Below are 20,246 nucleotides of genomic sequence, written 5' to 3'. Positions count from 1 at the left end.
TCCAAGCCTTTCTCATTTCTAGGGTTTCTCCGAAACCCTAAGCTTTTCGAGGTTCTTTCCCTGTTGTTTGCTTAGATCTATGTTGTATCTATGCTTTTCTTGCCATCTAAAGTGTTTTCCCCAAAAGTTTTGTCAAAATCGCTTCTCTCTGATTTTTTTTTTCTTCTTTGCTTTATATGTGTTTGTCTATACCCTGCTCATGTGATTTCTTTTATTTTACGCTTGTACTGTCTTTTACCTTTTCTTTTCTACTATACATGTTATTCCTGTGTTAATCTTTGTTATGCTTCCTGTACTCTTTTACTATGTGTGTTTACCGTTGAGATTCGTTTATTTTTTGTTTTACTCGACTATGTTTGTATTCTTGCTAAACATGTTTTATCTGCTTTTGTTTAAGTTTGTATCATCTATTTCTTCTGAACTTGTTTAAGTTCCGAGTTTTCTCCAAAAATTGTTCTTTATGATCTTGAATTAGCTTTCTTCCTTTGTTATTCCAAACGTGCTATCATATTATTTTGTTTCTCATTAGGCCCTGAACAGACCTTCGAGTCTGTTTCAATGGCTTGCCTCCTCCCCTCCATGTCTGACTCAATTGTGAAATCCTAGGATTTGGGGGTTTCCCTTGGCGATTTTGATTTTATGTTTGAGTTAGGGTTCCACTTTGGGGACCCTAGACTCTCAGACCCACTATGAGTCTGCAAATTGAACTTGTATCTCTTTGCTTATGATTCTGAACTTTTCTTTGATTAAACTCTCTTCTAAATAACTTGACAGTCCTTTCTTGAGTTACGTATTTGTGTATTTTATATATGAGAACTCTTCTTTCAAAAAGGTTTCGCCAACTACTAATTGATTCCGAATTCCTTTAATTGTGTTCACTTGATTGTTACTGATTTTCCCTACTTGAACCTTTCTTTACCCCTTTCCTGACTTGATTCATTCAAGTAAAAGGCTGAAATTTTGATTTTACTGGTTGATTCCCTTTCCTTTTTTTACAAACCGTGTACTATTAGTTTGTTGCCTTAAATAGCTTCTATGTACTTACCCTCTATTATACTGCTAGGAAAATATTTTTCAAACCCCTTTCTTTAATTGTTTTTACCCGTTTGAAATCAGAATCCCTTAACTAAAGGGAGACTGATTACAATGTTATTTCCTTACCTTTTCTTGCTTATTTGCTGCACTATAAAAGGGGCTCGACCCTTCTGCATTGGAAAAAAAGAAAGGGCTTTTAAGCTTTGAAAACTTTACAACTTTAGAACTTTGAACTTCTGAATCCTAAAGTCCAATACTCATACTCTCACACACATACTTTCAATCACAATACTCTTTCAAACTCTCTACTCTCTGCTGAGACTTTTGTACTGCTTTGCTTGCAACTTGGCTTTTCAAGACTGTTGTTTTTACTTATTTATTTTCCCTGAAACTGGTATGTCTCAGTTTTGATTTCAGCTCTTTCCCTATGTGTTTACTTTATAGTTGCTCTATTCCTGTCTACCTTGTTGCTCAAGTTCTGTATATTACCTGCTTTTATGTTTACTGCTTGTTATAAGTCCCCCATACCCCCATTCCCTTTTGTATGCTGAGTTAAAGTTCGTGGCCTGGTAGTATCCAAATTATTGCCCAGGTCTGAACATGACCTTCAATAGGTCCTAACTCCCAAATTCAAGCTGACAGGCTGGGCAGGGGTGTGCCAGCATCCTAATTGCTGGGCATGACCACTAGTTTTGTCATGGCTTTCCCTAATTCCCCCTCTGTTGCACTTACACTTATTCTTAGACTCTAAGTTCTGCCCCCCTCCTATGAGCCTTGCCTTGAGGACCTTGAGTTCCCTCTGAACTTGGTCATTTGAGGGCTGGCCCTTCCACACTGCACTATAATCTGATCCTGCAAATGTAATTGGGTGTAAGCACTGCCTGGAGTTCATGAAGCTCCTTGGAACTTTGACGCACCCAAATGATGAGAAGGCTTTGGAAATCTGATCTTTGGAAGTTGGTTTATTTCATGTTTCAGACTAGGAGTCTGAATTAGGCTCTCCTTGGTTGGAACTTTAATTTCTGATGTAATTTTTTATCTTTCTTGATTCATTCGGGTTGTAATAATTTGTAATAACTTATGGGGGTGTATAGTGAAAAGGGAAGGGTCACTCATGTTATGCATGTGGGTAGACATCATGCTTTAGGTATTTATTTCTGCAATCACAGCCTGTTTTTTGCTTATACATCCACATATAGAAATCCTGCTTATAAGTTTATGCATCTGCATGTAGAAATCCTGCCTATAAGTTTATGCATCTGCATATAAAAATCCTGCCTATAAGTTGTTTCATTACTGCATTAGAAATCCTGCCTATAAGTTGTTTCATTACTGCATTAGAAATCCTGTCTATAAGTTATGCATTTCATTAGAAATCATGTCTATAAGTTTCTGCACTTCTGCATATAGAAATCATGTCTATAAGTTTTCTGCACTTCTGCATATACACATGTCATTAGGCAAACAATCCATAGGTTAAAGAATAATCAATTGCATCCTAGATACCATGCTCATAGGATTCCTGCACTTACATAACCATTTTAAAATCAATAACGCTTAGAATCCATGCCTATAGGAGCAATCGTTTCAATCTGATTCATCGGCAAAATCTAAAATCAGTAATAATGTTGTTAATATTCGCAGAATTGGTTTATTTCTAAAGTCAGTAATCTTCTTTAAAATCAGTATGTTTGACCTTGTTAGATATCATGCCTATAGGTTTCACCTAGGCAAACCATTAGGTAATCAATTAATTATACCAGTCTTTAATAATTACAATCAGCAGGCAGGCCTAATTCGGACTTTTTATCTGAAAATATGTAATAAATCAGCCACCCCCTTTACGTAAGTTTTATTAAAGACCTAACCAATACTTGTAAGTCATGCTAAACAATTTATGCTTTGAATGAGGAGACCTATTTGAGCCTTAACTGCTATGTGTTTTCCCCTTAACTGCTCTTATGTGTTTTCTTTGTCGCACTAGATTTTTGTCCTTTCTAAACTTCAAAAGCCAATATCCCTTCCCTCTAGGATTAGGATTAGTAGTCCCAACTGCCTCCGGGACTGATAGGATCGGGGCGGGTAGTAGCATGCAATAAGTAACGAGACCATTCCGCGCTTTAGTACCTCAACGGGGTGGGTAAGGGTAGACATGGATATGATGATCACGCGATAACACCACGTGTATAATTGGTTACCGGGTGTTGCGTGGGTGATCCATGTTATTTATAAGCCTAGGACCCCCTCCCTCTTTATGTGTTTACTTCTTTCTTTCAGAATTTTTTAAAATTGTCAGTTTTCAGTTCTTTTAAACCTTGTCCTTTGCTTTAATCATTTAAAAATATCTTTAAATTTCCAAGTACTATTTTTTTTCTCTCCCAAATTTCCGCCCCATTTCATCCCTTTGTTTGATTATTTGTATCAATTATTTGACCCCCCATTTTTCTGCACTTGTATATTCTTTAAATAAATTATGAAATTGCCTAGTCCCAAATTTCAGCTCGTTTATTTGACTTTTATATTTCCCCTACTTGCAATCGTTATGTGAGAATTGTCTTGTATGCTTGTTTGTTGTTTATATTTAAAGTCACAATTGTAGCATGGCCGGGAACCACACTAGTGGATCTTGGGAGGTGCCTAACACCTTCCCCCCGAGATAATTTCAAGCCCTTACCCATTCTCTGGTTCTTCTTCTTTTCATTTCCTTCTTAGTGTCCTAATGCACTTAATCATTAGGTGGCGGCTCTTCTAAATCTCAAACCCAATTCCCAAAAGGAAAAGAGTTGTCCGCCCAAATATCGTAAACCCGATTTCGCCTTTAGAAAAAGGGGCATCGACATGATGAACACCGTGCTCCGGCCTTATCTCGACTCATTCGTTATTGTTTCATTGATGATATTCTGGTATACTCGCGTAGTCAGGAGGAGCACGCGGAGCATTTGAGAGTTGTGTTGCAGAGACTGAAGGAGGAGAAGCTTTATGCAAAGTTCTTCAAATGTGAGTTTTGGCTAAGTTCAGTGGATTTCTTGGGGCACGTGGTGTCCAATGAGGGTATTTAGGTTGATCCGAAGAAGGCAGAGGTGGTTCACAGTTGTCCCAGGCCGTCCTTAGCCACAGAGATTTGCAATTTTCTTGGCTTGCCGGGTTATTACTGTCGGTTTGTTCAGGGATTTTCATCTATTGTATCACCCTTGACCAAGTTGACTCAAAAGGGTGCACCTTTCATGTGGTCGGATGAGTGTGAGGCGAGCTTTCAGAAGCTCAAGACTGCCTTGACCACGGCTCCAGTGTTAGTTTAGCCATCAGCTTCAGGTTCATATACAGTGTATTGTGATGCTTCGAGAGTGGGTATTGGGTGTGTGTTGATGCAGGAGGGTAGAGTTTTGCTTATGCTTCTCGTCAGTTGAAGCCCCATGAGAAGAACTACCTTGTTCATGATCTAGAGTTGGCTGCCATTGTTCACGCGTTGAAGATTTGGAGACATTATCTGTATGGCGTGTCTTGTGAGGTGTTTACTGATCATCGTAGCCTCAAGCACTTGTTCAAGCAGAAGGATCTCAATTTGAGGCAGCGGAGATGGTTGGAGCTGCTAAAGGACTATGATATTACTATCTTGTACCATCCGGGGAAGGCCAATATAGTGGCCGATGCTTTGAGTAGGAAGGCGGTGAGTGTGGGTAGTTTGGCATATATTCCTGTTGGGGAGAGACCTCTCGCAGTTGATGCTCAGGCCTTGGCCAATCGGTTTGTAAGGTTGGATATTATAGAGCCCAGTCGGGTCTTAGCGTGTGTGGTTTCTCGGTCTTCCTTGTTTGATCGCATCAGAGAGAGCCAATATGATGATCCTCACCTGCTTGTTCATAAGGACAGAGTTAAGCACGACGATGCCAGAGATGTGACTATTGGTGATTTTGGGGTATTAAGGATGTAGGGCCGGATATGTGTGCCCAATGTGGATGGGCTTCAGGAGTTGATTCTGGAGGAGGCCCATAGCTCGCGGTATTCTATTCATCCGGGTGCCGCGAAGATGTATCAGGATCTAAGACAACATTATTGGTGGAGGAGAATGAAGAAGGATATTATGGGATTTGTAGCTCGCTGTCTCAATTGTCAGCAGGTGAAATATGAGCATCAGAGACCGGGTGGCTTGCTTTAGCAGATGGATATTCCAGAATGGAAGTGGGAGCGGATCACCATGGACTTTGTTGTTGGGCTCCCACGGACTTTGAAGAGGTTCGATGCTATTTGGGTGATTGTGGATCGGCTGACCAAGTCCGTGCACTTTATTCCTGTTTGTACTACCTATTCTTCAGAGCAGTTGGCAGAGATATATATATCCGAGAGATTGTCCGCTTGCATGGTGTCCCAGTTTCTATCATTTTAGATAGAGGCACTCAGTTCACTTCGCAGTTTTGGAAGGCCGTGCAGAGAGAAAGTTGGGTACTCAGGTCGAGTTGAGCACAACTTTTCACCCTTAGACGGACGGGTAGTCCGAGCGCACTATTCAGATATTGGAGGACATGTAGCGTGCTTGTGTTATCGACTTCGGTGGTTCATGGGATCAGTTTTTACCGCTCGTGGAGTTTGCTTATAATAACAGTTATCAGTCGAGTATTCAGATGGCTCCATATGAGGCTTTGTATGGGAGACGGTGTAGATCTCCAGTTGGTTGGTTTGAGCCGGGTGAGGCTAGGCTTTTGGGTACAGACTTGGTGCAGGATGCTTTAGACAAGGTAAAGGTGATTCAGGAGCGGCTTCGTACAGCGCAGTATAGACAAAAGAGTTATGCTGACAGGAAGGTCCATCATGTGTCTTACATGGTTGGGGAGAAGGTTCTATTGAAGGTTTCACCCATGAAGGGTGTTATGAGATTTGGGAGGAAAGGAAAATTGAGTCCTCGGTTCATTGGGCCTTTTGAGGTACTTCGGAGGATTGGGGAGGTGGCTTATGAGCTTGCTTTGCCACCCACCTTATCGAGTATGCACCCGGTGTTTCATGTTTCTATGCTCCGGAAGTATATTGGCGATCCATCTCATGTTTTGGATTTCAGCACAATTCAGTTAGATGATGATTTGACTTATGATGTGGAGCCAGTGACTATTTTGGAGCGTCAGGTTCGAAAGTTGAGATCAAAGGATATAGCTTCACTGAAAGTGCAGTGGAGAGGTCGGCCCGTGGAGGAGGCTACCTGGGAGACCGAGCGGGCGATGCAGAGCAGATATCCTCACCTATTTGAGGCTTCAGGTATGTTTCTTGACCCGTTCGAGGACGAACGTTTGTTTAAGAGGGGGAGGATATAACGACCCGGCCGGTCGTTTCATGAGTTACCGCTCCGTTTCCCCCATTTCTGCTTCTTTATATGTTGTTCAGCTGTATTTCATCTCATCGTGTTGGTTAGTTTAGGTTCGGAGTGGTTTTGTAGAGAAATGAGACACTTAGTCTATTAAGTTGGCCCCTTTATTGGAAAAGTCAACCGGAAGTTGACTTGTGAATTAACGATCTCAGAATTTGATTTTTATGATTCGGGTAGCTTCGTGAGGTGAATTAGGACTTAGGAGCGTGATCAGAATGTGTTTTGGAGGTCCGGGGTAGATTTAGGCTTGAATTGGCGAAATTGGAATTTTGACGTTTTTTAGTTGGTAGTGGAAATTTTAATAAAGGAGTTCGAATGGAATTTCGGAAGTTGGAATAGGTCCGCTGTGTCATTCGGGACGTGTGTGCAAAATTTCAGGTCATTCGGACAAGGTTTGATAGACTTTTTGATCGAAAGCGGAATTTGGAAGTTTTGGAATTTCTTAGGCTTGAATCCGATGATGATTTGATGTTTCGATGTTGTTTTGAGTATTTCGAAGGTTGGAACACGTTTGAATGATGTTATGGGACATGTTGGCATGTTTGGTTGAGGACCCGAGGGCCTCGGGTGAGTTTCGTGTGGTTAAACGGATCAAATTGTTATTTTGAAAGTTGCAGATTTTTCCTTCAGTTCTGTTGCAGAAGTTTCTTCTTCGCGATCGCATGAGGAGGCTCGCGGTCGCGTAGAGCAGTTGTAGAGGTAGTCCAGGTTGTTCTTCGCGTTCGCGTATTTGGAGCTGCAATCGCGGGAGTTGTTTAGGTAAAGCATCGCGAACGCATGGGTTAAGTCGCGTTAGCGCAAGGTTAGTGGACCAAAGCTGGGGCCACGTGTTTGTTCATCGCGAATGCGGTTAGTGGTCCGCGATCGCGTAGGTGTGAGGGGCAGAGCATCGCGTTTGCGTGGAGAGGGACGCGTTCGCGTAGAGTTATTGCAGGAGCCAGCAAAGTTGTTCTTCGCAATCGCGAGGTTCTTTCCGCGATCGCGATTAAGGAATTTAAATCCCTGGGCAGAATGTTTAAATAGCCATCTTCGCGAATTTTAGGCCATTTCTCACCATTGTTAGCCGAGTTTGAAGCTTTTTGAGAGGGACTGAAGAGGGAATCGAAGGAAAACACTTGGAGGTAATATGTTTAAACTTAATACTCGATTACATGGCATTATTTTACTGATTAAGCTTGAAATTAATGGAAAATAAGGGTTAAATTTGGGAAAATAGGGCTTGATATTGGAGAGTGTAAATTGGGAATTTGAGGGGCCATTTGGGGTTCGATTTTGATGTTCTTGATATGTATAAACTCGTGGGAGGATAAGGATTCTAGTAATGTGATTTTTATCAAAATCCAAGACGTGGGCCCGGGAGTCGGGTTTGGCCAATTTCGGGATTTCAGAGTAAATTTGGTTATTTTTGCGTGGGCTCTCTTCCTTTAGCCTATTTTGATGTTATGGTTCTGATTTTGGATAGATTCGGGGCGGGTTGAGGCCGATTCGAGAGGCAAAGGCATCGCGGGCTAGAGTTTGGACCGGATTGAGGTAAGTAATGATTGTAAATGTTTGTCCTGAGGTTATGAAACACCGGATTTCACATCGTTGTGCTATTTTGAGGTGACGCACACACTAGATCACGAGCGTGGGGTCGTGCACCATTGGGGATTGTGACTTGGTCCATCCCGTACGACTATTAAGTCGCGTATTTAATTGGAAATTGTTTGATATTATTATATTTTGGAAAGTATTACTTTGTTTGGGGCTGAATGCTGTGTTTGGGGCCTTTTGCTGACTGTTTCGACCCTTAGGGGCTTTTTACTACTGTTTCCTCACTGTTTTGATGATATTTACACTCAGTCATGCTATACTTTCACTGATTTCATAACTCGGAATTTTATTTACTCCTTTTGACTTTATAAATAATATTTTGAGCCGAGTACCTGTTTTACTATCAGCCCGAGGGGCTTGAGTGAATTCCGACTGAGTGAGGCCGAGGGCCTGTGTTGTGAGGATATCATGGGGTCGGGTTACGTGCCGCAGTAGGTTGTACTGATTTATGGTGTATGAGAGGCCGAGGGCCTGATTTGTTATGCCACGAGATGGCTTATGTTAGCGCTTGGACTGTAGGAGCCCCTCCGGAGTCTGTACACCCCCAGTGAGCGCGGGTACCCAGTGTGTGTGATGTGATATTGCCCGAGGGGCTATTATTGTTTCATGTTATTGCCCGAGGGGCTGATACGAGTGATTGTGAGGTAGCCCGAGGGGCTGGTTCTGTTGATATGATGCCCGAGGGGCGGTCTATGGTACTTGTTTTGCCCAAGGGGCTATTTACGTTTTTATCCTTTTACTCACTGTTTTCATCACTCGTTTGAACTATTGAAAGATGTTTTAAAAGGTTTTACTGAACTGAGTTGTCTTTTTACGAGTTTTATTTCTTTACTGCATTGTTCTGGACTTATACTGTTTGCTGTAGCATTATGACGTGGTTTACGTATTTTCTTACTACTCATCTGCCTTTACTTTTATCACTTACTGAGTTGGCGTACTCACATTACTCTCTGCACATTATGTGCAGATCCAGGAGTCTCGGGTCACGATAGCGAGTGCTGATCAACCTTTCAGCAGGTCTCCGGAGTTGACTAGGTAGCTGCTTGACGTTCGCAGCCAATGTTTCTCCTTCCTATCTTATTCAGACTGCCTTAGTAGTTTATTTTCAGACTATGTTGTCCTTTCCTATTCCTAGACTAGTTGGTAGTTGCTCATGACTGGTGACACCCCGATGTCGGGCTGTGTTATGTTTCAGCACTGTTTATTTTTACTTATATTATGGGATTTTTGCTAATTAATGATTTTAAATAACTTATTCTAAATGTCTGGTTTGTTTTGGGATTCGTGTCGGCTGGCCTAGTTTCACGATAGGCGCCATCACGACTGGGTCCATTTTAGGATCGTGACACTTGACTTGTGCTCACTTTGTGCTTAATGCTTAATATCTCGTGGCTCCGTGATTACTTGAATTTGTTGAGAGTTGGAATGGGCCTCTGAGGATGGCAAGATTCGGGAAGCGAGGCTCAGATGGTTCGGGCATGTGCGAAGGCGAAGCCTGGATGCTCCGGTGAGGAGGTGTAAGCTGTTGGCTTTAGTGGGTACGAGAAGAGGTAGAGGTCGGCCTAAGAAGTATTGGGTGGAGGTGATCAGGCAGGACATGGCACGATTGCATATTTCCAAGGACATGGCCCTTGATAGGAAGGTCTGGAGGTCGAGTAGTCGAGCTTCTCCTTCTCCATTCCTGGGGTGAAACGAGTTTGAGTAGGTTGGTCCTAGACAGCTTGTGGTTGATGTAGAGTTCACACTAACCTTACTGTTTCCCATAGCTCTGGATCTTAGTTGCGGGTTATTGTTATTGCATGTCATCTATTTTATGGTTTTTAGGATGCTGTCATTATTTCTATGGTTATGTTGGCAATATTGATGAATTGTCTTTTCTTTCCATGTTATATTTTCATCTTCCTGAGCCGAGGGTCTATCGGAAACAGCCTCTCTGCCCTATTGGGGTAGGGGTAAGGTCTGCGTACACACTACCTTCCCCATACCCCACGGAGTGGGACTTTACTGGGTCGTTGTTGTTGTTGTTGTTGAGAGTCGGAATGGGACCATCCTTAGTGAGTCATGTGCCATGTGTGGTGAGATTTTTGTGTAGTATGTGTATTGTACTTGTGTCTAGAACTTTCCCGGTATGTGAGTTGAAGCGAAATTTTAGGTGATGCTCGGTTTGAGAAATGATTTTAGGCTTTATTTGATCTTTTTGAGATTATAGCATACCATAAATATAATTTATCCCAAGTTACCCCTTTTGAGCCTATAGACTTTTATTTGACGACCACATTACGAGCCTATACCCTTTTGTTCATAATTGACATTGTTTTGATCCTTTTACCTCTTAAAGAACTTCAATTGTAAAATGAGCGCTAAAAGAAGTAATAAGGGACTAGGTGTAGGGTGGCTTTTGAGTGGAACCAATGATAGGAAGAAAGGTGCACTTGTTTTGTAAAATAATACACCACTAGCGAAAAATGACAAAGGAAAAAAAGAAGGAGAAAAATCTGGAAAAAAAGAAGAAAATAATATAGACGAATAAATTATTGTCTTGTTTTTGCTAGCGGGGTGTAAATTAAGGTAATGCTTAAAGAAAGAGGGAATATTTTTGGGGTGTGATCTTGTTTGTGAAACTGAAGTGGATTGAAGAATTTGCGTTTAAAGTTTATCATGTGATGTGTTAAAGTGCTTAGGAGGGTTAGTCACTATTCCTAAAATATATCCTACCAATCCCTTGGCCCATATTACAACCATGAAAAGTCCTAATTGATTTTAGATTGAGCGGTGCTACATTAGTAGAGATTTACATTAAGGGAAAGCCTACAGTACCAAGGGCATGCATGTGACTTCTTTGCGACAGTAAGCCACGTTTATTTGATATATGAGTCCTTAAAATATATTTGAGTATTTGATTTGAATGTGTGGATTCTTCCTATTCTCTTTGCTTTTGTTGTGAGGGCACATGGTTTCACGAGGGATAGGTTAAGTTATTCGACTTCTCTATGATGTTGGGTGCTCAAGCCATGAGTGCATTGTGACATTGAGTCAGATTTTGAGGCTAGGATTGTTAAGAGCATGGTTCTTTTGTTTTGAATATTTTTGAAATATGGCATAAGTTAAAGGGAAGTATGTGTTGAATGCATATGCTAGAGCTTAATTGTTACTATCAACCATGGTCATAGGTGTAGTGTGCTTTGAATGATAAGAGCTTAATTTTGTTTCGTCAACTATAGTAATGGTCGAGGACAAACAAAGGTTGTAGTGTGGTGTGGTGATGTTGGGCATATTTCTGTATGTTTTAATATTACTTCACCCATGTTTTAAGCGCTTTTTGTGCTATTTCATGTTAAAAATGCCAAATATGTGTTGATTATTAGTTTAATGACTAATTAAGTTATGTGTGATGATTTAGGATGTTTGGAGTGAAAAAATATGAAGAAAAAATGCCCCAACTAGAGGAGAAGAGGGTGGATGCGTCGCATCCAACCTTGGAAAGAAGGCTAGTTGGTGCACCCTTAGCAGTGAAGTCGAGCCATAGCATCTGCCTTAGCATCCGCACATGGGCACAACAGAGATAGAGGAACAAAGAGTGGATGCAAAGCATCCACCTTAGCATGCGAAGCTGAAGCTGAGTCGGATTAGGAAAAGGAAAACTTTGGCCCACGACTTTTGTACGCAATATATAGGCCAAAAACGCCCCTTTTAGGTCATTAACACAGTTTTTGAAGGGAATTTGACCGAGGGAGAGCAAGGAGCCTCCGTGGAGGCCAGGTTTCATCTTTTCTTCCACCAAACTTAGTAATTTTTATGTTTCTTTGTATGATTTGTTGTTTTGCTACCATGTCTATGTAGAGCTAAACTTCACGTTCTAGGGTTGTGTTTCTTTCATGACTATTGTTATTCAGATATTGATTTTGATTTCTTGATTTATCATATTGGTTTATTTATTCAATCCTGCTCTTAATTATTTGATTGCTTGATCACCAATTGAATACTATCTACGAATCTATAATTGAACTCGAAAGTGGGAATTTTAGATTGCACATAGGATTGAGTAGAGTAAGTTCTTGAACCTGGGCATGGGGAACGGATTCGCGGTTAGGATAGACATATACCTAATTGCCTTGCTTGGTTGATGTACAGGAATTATAAATGTGTTCTTGCTGATTCTAACTCCACAGACATATAGGCGTTAGGTTAGCTTGAATAGGTGAGTAAGAACTCGACAGAGTCTTATGAGCAATATTAACCCTGTCAATCAATAAACTAGATAAATTAGTCAGTCAATTCTATTGAAGAATGCAATAGGATTGTTAGATAGCCCGTAACCCTAGATCGTTTTCATTACATTGATATTATAAAAATCTTCCCTTTCTCTGTTCAAAGTTCATTATTTATATTTCTTTATTTAATTAGTTTAGAATCAAATTTTTCTAGGTTTAATTCTTGTTTAGATAATTCGGATAGTCTAATTTAGTTAATAGTCAATCACAAGTCCTCGTGGGTTCGGCATCCGACTTCTAGTCACTTTATTACTTGATGACCGCGTATCCTTGCGTGTGCGTTTGGCCGCAACACATACCGAATAAATTTATAATGTGAAAATATATTTATATATTAGTTTTAAATTATGAAATAGTTACAAGCCAACAGGTAATTAAACTCAAAATACTAATTCTTAAACATATTATGCTACTTCTATTGAAACTAAATTATTTTCAACATATTCATTGGCAAGACACAAGGTATTGTAGCGATTATGAGTAGCAAACTACAATGTATTGAATATGTTTCCTTTCATATGATTTAGATTTTTCTTCTTGATATTTAAATTTTTATAGACTTTATTCTTGAATCCCACCTTGGTTAATATCTTTTCACTCGTGTGATTTATATATTTTTTTGTTGTATTTGTTTAGTTTCTTTTACACTGATGTAGAATTGTTGATAGATCTATCCTCTTGCCATCTTTTATATTTTCTTAATTCTTCCCCTTTTAAACTATAAAAATCAGTAAATCACATATTAGTCTTTTCGTTGGAGAAGATCTAGGTGGGGGAGGGGGAGGTGAGAAGAGGAGGGAAGCTTTTGAGTTAAAGCTATGTTTAGGTCTAGGCAGTTCCTAATATAAGTTATCTTTTGAACCAAAATAAAAGTTCCACTTTGGTTCTTGTATGTTTTCTCTTAATACTCGTCTAAATTATTCTAAACCACAACAAAGATTTTGGTTAAAATATATAGATGGATGTGTTGGTACCCAATATGACCACCTTTATTAATTAATAACTAAGGAAACTAGTAGTAATTTAATACTTGCATGAAAGGTAGAGTCCATCCACTTAGTTTATATCCTAGTAGCAATGGGCACGTGCCTTGCACGCGAAGAATTGTAATTATCTTGGTAGAATAATGCCCAATCTTTCTTAATGACATATAACAGTTGACAAAACTTTATTCAATCAATGGACTTAAGAAATAGATAGTAAAAATATTTTATTCATTATTCAAATCTTTGAATTCTTTTGAGTTTACATTATGTTTGCTTATGACAAACACACACAAGTTAAACTGACTTGGTAATGAAATGTTTTTTAAAAATTTACATTGGAAAAGAAATAACTTCATCCATTTGTGTTCCATTAAGTTAAAAGGCGTCTTCTTCATTTTTACGAGCAATTTATGCAAAATATTCATTGAGCTTAATATAATTCATTTCCTATCAATTCGACCCACCTAACTTTTTACCCTTTTGGCTTGGCTTGACTTAATTTGGTTTGGCTTGGTTTATAGTAACTTAGTTTAACTTCATTTGGTTGGGTATTAAAAAAAAAATAGGCATGGAAGAAAAGGTATAGGTAGGGGCGAGTAAATAGTTTCCTCCGCATGGGTATTTTGCTAAATTTTTATAGCATGTTTTGGAAACCTTGTAAATTAACTTCAGTAGGACAATTTACACTCCATCGTCCCCAATTTTTTTTTGTCCGGGTATAGATTGACACCTTTTTATGTATCAAAATTGTTTAATCTGTATATCTTGTTCTACTCTTAATAACATACGAACAATAATTTTTTGTATTTTAAGTCTATTTGGATCTCGTGTTAAAAGTCTTTTTCAATATATTTCAAATCGAGTCAAGCAGTTAAAACAAATTGGATGTAAGGGAGCATTACATTTCTGATGCAAATTTCACGATATTATTTCATGCTGAATGATAGTAGAAGCCCCTAAATTACTGCCAGAAAAAGGTTAACAAACATACAAATATAACTTTAACGTTTTACTAAGGCTAAGGCTATTATATGCTCATGCTCAAATAACTAAAACTATATAACACACCAATAGTTTTTTTTTTTTCAAGAATAAAGAGTTCTAGGAGAAGCAATAAAATACATGAAATACATTACTACTACAAAACAATGGCTTTCTAGGAGTGGGTTCTTGACTTTAGATTTTGGTCTTGGATTCATGTTTTGTTTATTGATGGTTTATGTTTCGCTTATTTGAGGACCGAGAAATTTACACTAAAGATGACCACCGGAAGAAATTAGTTCCTCCATTTCAATTTAGATGAGTTAATTTGATTCGGCACGAAGTTTAAGAATTTTTTTTTTAAACTTGTGATTTTAAAAGTTTAAGGGGTAAACGTTTTGTGGGACCATGTCGTTTGTGTGGTTATAAAAGCTTCTCATTAAGAGTAAAATGAGTAAAACGAAGAGTATAAAGTTGAATTATTTTCAAATTTAAAAACGTAACAGACTAAAAAAAAAGTATCATATATAATTTGAAACGGAAAGAGTAATATTTTCTATGTTTTTGGAACTGCATATATCAACTTCTCTTTTAGTAGGACCACTGCAGGATTGTAAGATCATTTTAATATTATATCAGTAGAAAAGAAAGAAACTCGAGAAACATATCACCATCCATATTATTTTTTCTTTCTTTTTCAACATATCACTATCCATATTTAGTACAGTGTTACATACAAAGAAAATAAAGCTGAATTGCCTTTGGTAATGGTGTAATTCTTCCTCCTTGTCAGCACATGCATTCCACTTTCCACTACAAATCACTTTTGCACCCCAAAATTTTACCTTACCCACAAGAAAAGAACAGGCCCTCAAGTCCTGTCAAAAGGAAAAACAAATACTAGGAAAAGATAAAAAACTAACTCCTCCCTGCCCCTGCCCCTGCCCCCTTCACAACTCCCAATATTATATTTCTGATTTCTCTCTCTACAATCTCAGTATAGATTTCAGCTTTCATGTAAGATATACCAAGGTTTTCTCCTTCTCTGGTTCTGTGTTTTTACAAAATATTAAGTACTATAGAGTTGTTGAATCCCTTCTTGATCAATTTTAACTCAAAAAAGTCATAAGCCAAGAAAATCAGTTAATTTATTAGGTAGCTTGTTTATACGTCTGAAACTTTTAATTCTGTAGTCATCATGAAATTACCAAGACTTTCACAAGGTCTACCTCAACCCTAGCTCCAATTTTCCAGCTTTGTTTTAATTTGTCCTTTGTTGATCAAGCTTTAAATATGAGAAGTGGAGGTTGCACAGTGCAGCAAGCTCTAACAGCAGAGGCAGCCAGCACAGTAAAACAAGCCGTGGTGCTCGCTAAGCGTCGCGGCCATGCCCAAGTGACTCCTCTCCATGTAGCAAACACCATGCTCTCTTCTTCTACTGGCTTACTTAGAACAGCATGTCTCCAGTCTCACTCTCATCCCCTCCAATGTAAAGCCCTTGAGCTTTGCTTCAACGTCGCCCTCAACCGCCTCCCTACATCGTCGTCTTCTTCTTCTAGCCCCATGATGTTAGGTCATCAACATCAACATCAACATCCTTCTATTTCTAACGCACTTGTGGCCGCCTTCAAACGCGCTCAAGCTCACCAGAGGAGAGGTTCAGTTGAGAACCAGCAGCAGCCCCTTCTAGCTGTGAAGATAGATCTAGAGCAGCTTATTATCTCTATCTTGGATGATCCCAGTGTGAGTAGGGTCATGAGGGAAGCTGGCTTTTCAAGTACTCAAGTTAAAATCAATGTGGAACAAGCTGTTTCTCTAGAGCTTTCTTCTCAAAATAATCCTTCTCCTAACATTAATGGTAAGCCCAAAGAGAACAACAACCATGTTTTCCTTTCAAAAGCAAGCAACAAAGTAATTGCTCCTTCTTTTCCTGTTAATGATGAGGATGTGATGAGTGTAGTGGAAAGTTTAATGAACAAAAGGAGGAAAGCTATTGTGATAGTTGGTGAATGTCTTGGTAGTTTAGAAGGGGTGATTAAAGGAGTGATGGAAAAAGTTGACAAGGAAATTAAGCTCATAAGTGTTCCTCTTTCAACATTTGCTAATATCCAAAGAGAAGAAGTTGAGCAAAGAATAGGAGAGTTGACCTGCCTTGTGAAAAGTCTAGTGAACAAAGGAGTTGTTTTATACTTGGGAGATCTCAAGTGGATTACTGATTATAGGGCAAATAACAACAACTCAAGTGGACAAGGGAATAATTTTAGCTACTGTTTTTCTGTAGAACACATGATCATGGAACTTGGGAGATTGGTATGCAATATTGGAGAAAATGGAAAGCTTTGGCTTGTGGGAATTGCAACCTTTCAAACTTACATGAGATGCAGAAGTGGTCATAATTCTTTGGAATCTATTTGGGGCCTGCATCCTATTACAATTCCTGCTGCCAGTTTGGGCTTGAGTCTCAACTCTGACAGGTATTTAGTGGGCGTTTGGACATAAGAATTGTAAAATTCCAAAAAAAAAGTGAAATTTTTTCAAGTGAAAATGGTATTTGAAAATTAGAGTTGTGTTTGGACATAAATATAATTTTGGATTGTTTCTGAAGTTTTGTGAGTGATCTGAGTGAAATTTTTTGAAAAACAGCTTTTTGGAGTTTTTTAAATTTTTGAAAAATTCCAAAATTCTTTTTTAAGTAAAAATTACAAATTTTATGGCTAAATTCGAAAAAAAAGTAAATTTTTTGACAAAAAGTGAAAAATTCTTATGTCCAAACTATAGCTCTTACACAATTTAAAATAAGTTCACTCAATTCTTTTTTTTTTTCTCATCGTGTTGGACTGTTACATTTGATATATCATTCTCATATTTCTTTCATTACCCTTGCTTTTTCATTGTTAAGTAACTCTACCATAAGGAATACTAATACTGATGCTATATTTCCTGGAGTTGTTTTTTATCTAAAGAAAGTGTCCCAAATAAATCTTGTGCTGAAAATATTACAAGGAAGAAAAAGTACTACCCTTTTATATTTCTATTAATATTCCTTAAAAGCATTACTTCTTAATCTTCTTTTACCTTTATTCTTCTTCTTCTTCTTCTCATTCTAGGTAATTTGTTGTTTGACCATTCACTTTTTCCTTTTCCTTTCTTTTTTCCTCCACTTTCGTTATGGTCGGGCATCTCTTTAATTCCTCAAAGTATGAGAAAGTAAAAAAATGAAAATAAAAAAAGAAATTACTATGTAATGTTTTATCAATATTATAATTTTTCAAATATTCATTCTGTCTATATTTTTGTATATCAGTGATACACAACTTGAACTTAGAAGCAAGACATCTGAAAATGGATCTTCTGGGATGATTATTGATAGTGAAGATCAGGAGAAGCAAATATTGACTTGTTGTGCTGATTGCTCAGCCAAGTATGAAGCAGAAGTTCTAAACTTACAAAACAGTGCTTCAAACATTGATTCTACATTGTCAAGTCTGCCTTCATGGCTTAAAGATGAGAGGCAAAGACTTAATAATAGTCATCATGATCAGGTTATTAATTACCTTAGCCTTTTCAAATCTCTGTCTTTCTCTCTTTTTTCCTTAAAAAAATAACTAACTTTTGGTTTTCATTCAGAGCTGTGTATCAATGAAAGAGCTTTGCAAGAAGTGGAATACAATATGCAACTCATCTCATAAAAAAACCAAGACTTTTGAAAGAAGTTTAACCTTTCCTTCAACATCACCTTCCTCATCTATGATCACTTGTTTTTCCTTGGATCAACAATATACCAATTTGCACCACAGCCATCATTTGCCATTTCTTGATCCAGAACAGACATGGAGGGAGAAAGGATCTACGCGTCTGAGAATATACATTCCTGAGTCCCCTGACCCCAGAAATGTATTTTCTTCAAATCCAAACTCTACACCTAATTCTTCTTCCTCAAGTGATATCATGGAGATGGAGTACATTCCAAAGTTTAAGGAGTTCAATTCAGAAAACTTGAATATTCTTTCCAATGCATTGTATGAGAAAGTACCTTGGCAAAAAGATATCATACGAGAAATTTCTGGAACAATATTGCGATGTAGGTCTGGAATGATAAAAAGAAAAGAGAAATGTTCAGGAAATTATGAAGCCAAAGAAGAAACTTGGTTATTTTTTCAAGGTCATGATGTTCAAGCCAAGGAGAAAATTGCAAGAGAATTGGCTATGGTTGTGTTTGGTTCTTATTCGAAATTCATATCATTAGATTTAAGCAGTTTCTCTTCCACAAAAACGGATTCATGTAAGGAATATTTTAGGAACAAAAGGTCAAGAGATGAACAAAGTAGCAGCTACATTGAGAGATTTGTACAAGCGGTGTCTTCAAATCCTCATCGAGTTTTGTTGGTGGAGGATGTGGAACAAGTGGACTATTGTTCTCAAAGGAGAATGAAGAAGGCCATTGAAAGAGGAAAAATTACAAATTCAAGTGGTGAAGAAGTGAGTCTTAGTGATGCCATAATCATTTTAAGCTGTGAGAGCTTTAGTTGTAGGTCAAGAGGTGTTTCTCCTGTTAAACAAAAATCAACAGATGGATCAGACAATGAGGATAAGGGGGAAGCAATGGAGGAAAGTAGAAGTAGTCCTTGTATTTCTTTGGATTTAAACATCTCCATTGATGATCATCAAAGTGTTGAACAGTCCATTGATGATGTTAGCCTTCTTGAAAGTGTTGATAGATGCGTTATCTTTAGAATTCAATAACTATAGGACAATAGAAACGTTATGTGTATGATTATGTGTTGCGAAAATTTTCCTTGTCACTTTTCTTTATATCTTTTCACTGTTTAGATAGTAAGACAGAGTTCTCATGCAGCTCTTTTTTTTTTCCTTTCTAAATTTCTTAAAACTTTTGGCAGAGTTTTGTCTATGACTAAAATTATGCGAAATTTCATACCTGTTCAATTCAACAACTACTCTATAGAGGAATTACACATCAATACTATACGCGATAAGTTCTATAACATGTTGTATACGCATATTGTTTATGAGTTCTGCATGCATATGCATTGTTTAATTGTTTATAGATGGGTTGTGTGATAGAGTTTTAGAACGGACTAAAAAGGAAATGTTGCCACACAAATTGGAAGGTAGTAGTAAGGTTTCAAGGCTATTAGTTGATCGAGTAAAGTATCCGTAACCTTCTCTCATTCCCTCTCTTTATTGGAAGAGCCTTCTTCAATCCCTAAACAAGTTGCAGAACCAAAAAAATAAGGATCGGACTACATTCAGAATATTCTTATTAAAAGAACATATATAAGTATTGTGTCCTGTCTTTCTCACTTCTACTCCACTTAAGAAAGAAAATCAAGACAAAAGAAAAAGAACATGGAATTTTCAACTAATAAAAAAGAAAAGAAGAGGAGAGAAAAGCCAAAGGTGAAAACAACATCTTTTGCTTTTGGTCTGTAAGAATAGAGAGACTGCATGTTTTCTTGTAAATATTTGTGTTTCAATGAAGGTCTTCTTTTCTTTTTCTTTTCATGGATCCATAACAGGGAAAAGACTGAAAAATATTTAGAAGAAATGTCGGTGAGAGAATGGAATTTTTTCCTCTTTTTTCTCATGAATTTTACCATCCTAGAGGTGCCAATCATTATTTCAAAGCTAGAAAGCATCTCACAGCTCAATTCAAACAGCAAAGATACTAGAAAACAGTTTTCCCAGGTGGTAGAAACAGTATATATATACCTTTTCGTCTTTTTTTCTCAAACAATTTAGTTATTGACTGAAAAATAATGGAATAAAAGCCAAACAGAAATACAAGTACCTGCTTAAACAAGTAAATATAAGAGCAAAGAAAACAAATACCGAGCTGTGATGGTGCCGTTAATGCAATTTTCTACTGTAAAAAAGAAAAAAAACTAAGTCATAACGATCTGTCAATTCTCTTTGAGACAAATATATTAAAGTATTACTATCATTATCGTCATCATTGTGGGTATCTGCTTTGATGAAGTTCTTCACGACTCGGTATATACTCCCGAT

General features: G+C 38.0%; 1 protein-coding gene across 1 annotated transcript; it reads left to right on the top strand.

Annotated features, from left to right (window-relative positions):
• LOC109229197 (protein SMAX1-LIKE 3-like) lies at positions 14,995–19,118 on the top strand. The gene is made up of 3 exons (XM_019394543.1): positions 14,995–16,693; positions 17,524–17,761; positions 17,847–19,118. Exons 1-3 carry the CDS (start codon positions 15,513–15,515, stop codon positions 18,960–18,962), a joined length of 2,535 nt encoding a protein of 844 aa, XP_019250088.1. The 5' UTR covers positions 14,995–15,512; the 3' UTR covers positions 18,963–19,118.

The sequence above is a fragment of the Nicotiana attenuata genome, chromosome 7 (genome assembly GCF_001879085.1).
Source record: "Nicotiana attenuata strain UT chromosome 7, NIATTr2, whole genome shotgun sequence".
Classification (NCBI taxonomy): Eukaryota; Viridiplantae; Streptophyta; class Magnoliopsida; order Solanales; family Solanaceae; genus Nicotiana; species Nicotiana attenuata.
This window is presented reverse-complemented; position numbering and strand designations above follow the sequence as displayed.

Excerpts from the sequence above, each read along its gene's own strand:
- LOC109229197 (XM_019394543.1), top strand. The coding sequence starts at position 15,513 with ATGAGAAGTGGAGGTTGCACAGTGCAGCAAGCTCTAACAGCAGAGGCA. Across the intron at positions 16,694-17,523 it reads TTGAGTCTCAACTCTGACAG|TGATACACAACTTGAACTTA; the intron begins GTATTTAGTGGG and ends TTTGTATATCAG. Across the intron at positions 17,762-17,846 it reads ATAATAGTCATCATGATCAG|AGCTGTGTATCAATGAAAGA; the intron begins GTTATTAATTAC and ends GTTTTCATTCAG.